This window comes from Olea europaea, chromosome 1, assembly GCF_002742605.1.
Source record: "Olea europaea var. sylvestris chromosome 1, O_europaea_v1, whole genome shotgun sequence".
Classification (NCBI taxonomy): Eukaryota; Viridiplantae; Streptophyta; class Magnoliopsida; order Lamiales; family Oleaceae; genus Olea; species Olea europaea.
In genome coordinates, this window is record NC_036237.1 from 9,797,022 (window position 1) to 9,804,859 (window position 7,838).

At 32.6% G+C, this 7,838-nt stretch overlaps 1 protein-coding gene across 1 annotated transcript in view; it reads left to right on the forward strand.

Moving 5' to 3' along the window:
- The first annotated feature begins 7,483 nt into the window (after positions 1–7,483).
- LOC111404037 (LRR receptor-like serine/threonine-protein kinase GSO1) overlaps positions 7,484–7,838 on the forward strand; it is a 7,019-nt gene continuing 6,664 nt past the window's right edge. Inside the window, exon 1 of the mRNA XM_023032754.1 lies at positions 7,484–7,773. Coding sequence (XP_022888522.1) covers positions 7,484–7,773 — 290 coding nt within the window. The remainder of the gene's footprint in view (positions 7,774–7,838) is intronic.

A 7,838-nucleotide genomic window follows, 5' to 3' on the forward strand; every position in this document is an offset into this window, starting at 1 on the left:
GAATGGGGGGAGACTTATCCCAACACCACTACAAAAACGTCTCTAATACTTGTCAATTGCTCGTTTTGATGGCAGAGTTGGCAATTTCGATGAATCGTGACAGCTATGGTCCATCCAATGAATAATAGGGCTTTGGTGGGCAAAACTCTTTGCATGATTTCTTTTCTTTTTGTTTGGAAACTTTTGATTTGATTTTTTTTTTCTCGGGACCTAAAGGACACGAAGGTAAAAGGTTTTTGCTTGGTTAAAAGGTAGTGGATGTAAAATTCACTTTTTTGGCAAAGATTGGGGTCTCAGGTGTACTTTTTCCTATTTTTATATCAACTTAAGAAAAGTCATATAACATCAATTAACTACTAAAAAATCATATGTAGAAATAGAGTTCAATAATTTTTAATACTATGAGTTATAATGTCACCAAAAATATTTTTACTCATGAAAACAATTAAATTTTTTAGTTGACAAAATTTTTAAATGTAATCAACACCTTAATACAAAATTAAGTTCGAAAATATTATATATTTTCAAATTTGTCCTACATGGAGAAACCAAAAAATAAAAAATAAAAATGCTAAAATTGATTGATAAGGATTATAAATTACTCAATGATGTGTAGTCAATGTTCCTTTAATGACAACGAGAAAAATACAAAAAGAAGGTTCATTAGATGACCGTGTCCAATATGTTATACAGACTGTAATGAAAATTAGAGATCTCTTTTAATCGACTCTAGAGTCAAGGTCTTTTAAAATTAGTGTGGAAAGATCGGTGATGTGAAAATGAAGGTTGATAAGAAGATCGATAATTCTTTCGAGTCAAAAGCCCGAAAATTTTTCTCTACCACTTAAAACATAATGAGGTGTTGGATTGAGCACAAAGAACACAATAACTTAAACTGGTAGCATGGTCGAAGGAGGTTGGGTACGGGGTTGGAGAGATTGGTTGAAGAATAAAGAGGTTTTTTTTTAAATATTTAATTTTCTTTCCTTTTATTCTAAACTATTTTAATCGGAACTTGTTTGCACTTTTTGAAAATATGGATCTCTAACTGTAATTATTTATAGAAAATGGTAAATTAGTCATTTTACAAGGATTACATAGATCAATTGATGGGACAGTTGTTTTGCACAAGGTTTAGTTAATTTGAAGGTGTATTATGTTGAAACAAAAGGAGACAATTGATTTGCACAAATAATGAAAATAATAGTAGCGTTCTGTGCCAATTACCTCCAACTTTTTGGTTTTCCAATGTAGGACAACTTTTTGGGCAGAGTAATATTATTGGGTAATTGGCGCAAAACATCCTTACCTTTCGAGGTTGTTGTGGAAAACGTCCCTATCTTTTATTTTTTGGCATTTTTGCCCTTATTTACCACCTTTCTTGCGCTGAAGGTCATTTTCACTGTTTTTTGACGATTTTGCCCTCTATTCAAATAAAAGAAAAAGAATAGAATAGAAAACAAAAGAATTAATTGCAACTAATACCCCAAAATTTCAAAAAATTACAAATTAGTAATAAATATAGGAGTTAATAGCCCAAATGGTTACTAAACTTTGCCAAAGGTCCAAAAAGGTCATTGAACATTTTAATGACCTTTTTGGACCTTTGGCAAAGTTTAGTAACCATTTGGGCTATTAACTCCTATATTTATTACTAATTTGTAATTTTTTAAAATTTTGGGGTATTAGTTGCAATTAATTCTTTTGTTTTCTATTCTATTCTTTTTCTTTTATTTGAATAAAGGGCAAAATCGTCAAAAAACAGTGAAAAGGACCTTCAGCGCAAGAAAGGTGGTAAATAAGGGCAAAAATGTTAAAAAAATGAAAGGTAGGGACGTTTTCCACAATAACCTCGAAAGGTAAGGATGTTCTGCGCCAATTACCCTAATATTATTCATCTCCTCTAGTATTGAGCACAAGTTTTGGTGAAAATTATATGATAGATATATTTAAATGCAAAGTTATATAACTCATTTAATTGAATCTATAAAATGTGGCTATCTAGAATAGTGTTTTAGCATGATTGACGCTAGATAACATTATACTTTTTGACATGTATTGTGCATTTTACGTCAGGAAAGACACATTGAAACTAATAATTAGTGAAATAAATACGTTTGATCTTAAACATGGCTTGGCTTCAAAGTTTACCACATAAATATCGGTCTTTTGGTTTTCAATGTTGGACAATTTTTTTTTGACATGTATGATTACCGTGGTAAATCTGCACACTAAGCCGTTATTTGACCCCATTATTTGTGGATAATAGATTTTATAATAGTAAATTTTTGGAGAATGTAAAATAAAAAAGTAGAAAAATAATTTTGGTTTTACGTGCAAAATAATTATTTTGAAAAAATGTGTAGTTGAAAATATTACGTTTAACGAAAAGTACAAGAAATTGGTTTGTTGGAGGAAGGCTAAACCAGCGTTGGAATTGATTTTCTTGATGCAAAAAGAAGAAAGATGCCTGTTGTGGTCGCAGACTTGCCTGCATCTGCTGCTATTTTGAATTTAGTTTGATTGCAATGATGTAATTTGGGTGGAAAGAAAATAAATTCTAGGGAATTGAATTGTCTAGAACTTGTTTTACTGGGAATTATCAATTAAATTTGTTTGATTGGTATAATTTTTGACCTAGAAAATGTTGAAAGTTTGTATCTTTTGGTGTTCATTTGGCTTTGTTTTTTATGAAAAGTGTCAATTAAAGTGATAAATTTTTTTACAATTGTGTTTAGAATTTGTTCCCATTTACCATAAAAAAAAAAAAAAAAGGAAAAGGAACATAGAAATTGATTTCCCCACAAAATCATGGAAAATGGGTCACATGGGTGGGGGGAAGGGAATTCATTTTCCAAGTAAAATTTTGCTATCAAACACTACAAAATGGGTGGAAAATAAATTCCATTTTTCATGGAATAAATGGAATTTGGGCTTATCAAACAGGGCATTAGAGGTTGGGAGATCAATTCAATGCTCCTCCTGCTCTGACTCACATGTATGCGAAGGTGGCTTGGATGGGACTGCATGGTTGATAATTCACCTATGCTTATTTGACCAAATACAATACAAGTGGGACCGGACTATGCTCAGATGTGCACAAACATCGCTACCTTTTCAAGTTTCGAAGATGCCACCATTGTAACTTATTTATCACATGCAATTTTCATTATATAAAAAATGACGTACATTGTTATCAGATGAGATATAATGAAGTGATACAGTCCGATGTGTGTTAATAAAAATACGGTAAGTCTTGAGTCAAGCAACCCAATAAACACACTAAGTGAGTCTTCTTTGTAGAATATTATGACTTGCGAGGAAACTCATATTTTGTCTAGAAATATTGTTTCTACAAAAATCCATTATTATGTGTATCTTGCGATGTCATTTTCGTTATTTGCGTGGTTAAGAAAATATAACTCTATAAATGATTGGTAGAAAACAAAATACCCTAAGGTCCTTGAGATGATTGATAGAAAACAATTCTCTACTATTCCTGTTTCTATGTCTACACACGTTATTTTCTACTTCATATTTCCTTCCTTGTTTTACTTAATTGCTTTGTCTTTACCCAGCAAGTTGGAAGACTATTCTGCTTTTTGATTTTTTTTTTTTTGGGAGGCGGTGAGACTTGAACAAACTATTGATATTTACTTGTTCGTATAATACGTTGAACCACCTCATCTGAAAGTTTAAACTTAAGCTGTTATTGAAGGGACGTAGTTTTTAATTAAATTTAGTTCGCCCCCTTCCTGGAATGGAAAAACACAAATTTATAAGCTTCAACCATGTACATGTTAAATCGCCAAATCCGTGATTAAGGGCATCAACGAGGTTTTTCCATTTCAAAATCCGTTGCTGATACTCTTATTCATCATGCTCAAGGAATATTTCAACATGTTAGCATCATAATTATGAGTTCTTCAACTAATTAAGTAATTAAATGATTTAATTACACCACTAATTATAAAAATGCTTATTTGTCTATCATTTTTTTGGATGATTAAGTTGTAGTAATCATTTTAATTATGCAGATTTTCACCTTTTTCCCTCTTTTCTTATTGTGTTGACATTTAAACACAAAAACAATTATAATTCATGGTTAACCTCACTTTTAATTTAATTAAAAATAATCAAAGATTCCCACAAATATCTAACCAAGATCTTAATGAATTAACAGTACATGAAATGGTGCCAAAAAATTTCCATTCCAGGAAGGCTTATAAATTTAACATGTACATGGTTAAATTTGTGTTTTAACATGTACATGGTTAAATTAATAAGCTTCAACCATGAAATGGAAAAACACAAATTTCATGTACTGTTAAATTTATAAGCTTCAACCATGTACATGAAATGGTGCCAAAAAACAAGTGAAAGGCCACCAAATTCAAATTTACAACGTTCGAAAACGGCCTCCAATGATCGAAAATGAAGTACGATGCGACCACATGGTTAATGCAGAAAACCAACCTGGTTTTTCGAAAGTGGCCATGCGACTGCATGGCCCTAACTTGGGCCTCCGTTTTCATTCCACAGTTATATTGTTCATTTTGAACAATCAACACTCAATAGAAAAAAAGGCCAAAAAAGTGTAATTCCAGCCAAGGTAGCCTCGAATTCTAGAGGAGTTGTTCATCAACTAGAGAGGGATGCTAATTTTTTGGGTGGGGACGAAGGTGAAGCGATTTGCGAAGAAGATGAAGAGGGGTGGGTGGGGTGATTTTAAAGATTTGGAATTGTAGTTGTCACATTTAAAAATTTGTGGTTACTTTGCAAAAAATTAAATATTTTGGGTACTAAAATTGCAATTATTCCTTTTTTCATTTTTTTTATTTGTTATTGTTTTTAACGGTTAAACTAACGAATCTTGACAGTAGGAGAATATTTCTAGCAAAACTTTTCAAATATGGACCTTTTCTGTAATTTTCAATAGGACGGAGGGTTTATTGTATATGAACAAGTTTTTAGGGGATTTTATGCTATTAATCCATTAATGTAGTGCTGATCTTGAAAACAACCTTGTCGTCGTGGCAAAATAAGTCGATTCATTTTTATTTGTGTTAAAAATCCAATTGATGTCTTGACTTTGTATCGTGTTTTAATTTGATGACCACTGCAACCAGTTAATGTATTTAATCATGTGAATAAGAAAGTTGATATTAAGTGTCATTTATGTTCCGAGTCATCAAATACATTAAGGTCGAATAAAAATACATATAAAAATTAAAAAGTTGACTAATTTAAAACAATGAGAGAATTGTTTGTCTACTCGAATGTTCAATAAAATGAAATTTTATTCTCAAAAAATATTATCGGGAGCAAAGTTAAATTACTAATAATGTGTTCATTCATAACTATATTACTGGATGGTCCTTTATAAATAATAAACAAAATTTTAAATTTTTTTCTTATAATTCTCTAGCGTTAACTTTTTTGGACAATATTAATTTTGTATAAATTATATTATCTAAATATAAAAGCAAGGGAAATTAACATATTTGGCTTCAACCTTTAAAAAACGACTGAGGTATATCTCAACCTTCTAGGAAATAGGCATGGTAAGTCTGTGTTTGACAGAATCCATTCATTTTCTTCGTTATTGCTCAAGTGCACAATACGCATTAGTTGATCCAAAACATGTACCATTTTGCATTAAGATAATCGCACCAAAAAAAAGGATCGACGACCTTTGACATTCCGATAGTCAAATAAACTGTCACGACCTATTGGGTTACGAAGATTTTGTTTAATATGCCTCATACTTGATTTTTTGGAATTGATAAAGCAGTTTTCTAATAGGATTCATATTTCCAATATGACCGTTATTCCTTGAATTTTGAGTTTCGTGTCATTGATAAGACACATTGGGCCTCACCTAAAGGACCTAGTTCGTCCGATTAAATTGAGCTTCGCCCTTCTATCTTATCAAAGGAGTCGTTCAACAAGGAGGTGAGGCATGACCATGCTATCTCTTGGTGCAAAAGTCATAAGCGATGACCTTGTACCACATTAAACGAGGATAATAGTTTATTTTATTCCACATGGATAAGGGCCATAGCAAGATGTGTGACAAGCGAACCCGTGCCTACGTGGCAATCACTTATGTGGAACTTCAAGACTTTAATACTTACATATTTATATACAAGGTGATTATAGATCAGAATTAGTATATAAACAATTTTCTCAATATTAGAGAGATTTTGAGCGTATAGATAATATTCTTATTATAATACAAGATATCCTCATTTATATCCTGGTTTTAGTACATTAATCGATTTTGTAAGTAAAGTAATCTTGTATTAGCCAATCACACATATTTGTGTGCATTTTTCTCTTCTTTCATTTTCTTCCTATTGTGGCTTTTGATGACATACTGATAGTCTAGTATGGACATGATTAATTAATACAATGAATAAAATTTTAATTTTAATTTTTTTTATTATTCAATCTAGTATACTAAATATACCTGAAAAAGATTGGAAAATCTTAATAATAATAATAATAATAATAATAATTGACTATGCCAATATTGATACACCCGAGGCATTGATTCCCGAGGACTCAATACATACCCCCACCTCATTTCTCTTCTTCAGTCCTCGAGGTCATCTAAGTCCTCGAGATATTGTAGTCCTCGAGATACCTCGAGGACACATTTACATTCCCTCAATGTCCTCGAGAAATAGTCCTCGAGACATACACCACCAACATACCTCCTAAGACCTGGGTACCTAACTAACAAACCTAAACACCCAAGGATTCTACATCAACCCTAACACCACTTGTCAAACAATTCCATTACAAGTAGGACATTCTTTATAATAGAAATTCCCTTGGATAAAAACATCCAACCAACACAATCCTACTAGGAGTACACTACCTACTCCTATAAAAGCAGAACCTTGGGCCATTATTCAGGTACGTTTTCTCATTGTTCTTCAGCACATAGCCTCACGCATATATTTCCCTTTCTGACTTAAGCATCGGAGGGGCGACGAGAACACACCTCGTTGCCTTTGTTTCAGGTATCGGAAGATCACGTTCGTGCTCCTCACCAGTCATCAAGCTCGGAAAATCAGCAGGTACGATTTTTGGTAGCATCAAATATAGTTGAAAATATAAATTTTAATTACATTTTCCTAATATACCATTACATTAAATAATTATTTAAATAAAAGCAATTCATATTTGTTAATAACAAAACACATTAAATATGGACATATTAGAAAACTAAAAAATGAACTATATTCTCAATAAGTAAAGTAACATATAATTTAGGACAAAAAAAGAAAAAAGAAAAACAAGTCTATTTTTATGGGACAACAAATGTAATTGTTAAATTTCAAGTTCAAAATTTCATTATGAGAGATACTAAACAAGCCTTGAAAGATACCCGTCTGATTCTTTTCACAGGCCAAAAGGCGGAGCAGGGGCCTCGGGTATACCACATGTGACCTCGGCCTCGAGATCAGTGACCATGGAGTTCGGAGAACTCGCTAGGATTATTCAAGAAGGAATTACGACGGGCCTACTTCAGGGCAATAAAGGGACGACAAGATTCAGTCCCAATACTCCATTTACTCCCGAGATATTAACATTCCCCTTGCCGGACAGATTTAAGTATCCTAGGATCAAAGAGTATGATGGGACCACCGATCCAATCAATCATCTGAACATATACACGGACGTCATGAATTTACAGGTTGCACCAGATCAGCTGATGTGCAAGGCCTTCCCGCAAACCTTGATGAATGCCGCTAGGGATTGGTTCTCAACCTTAGAGTCCAACTCCATAGCCTCATTCTCGGATTTGGCGGACAAGTTCTCCGCTT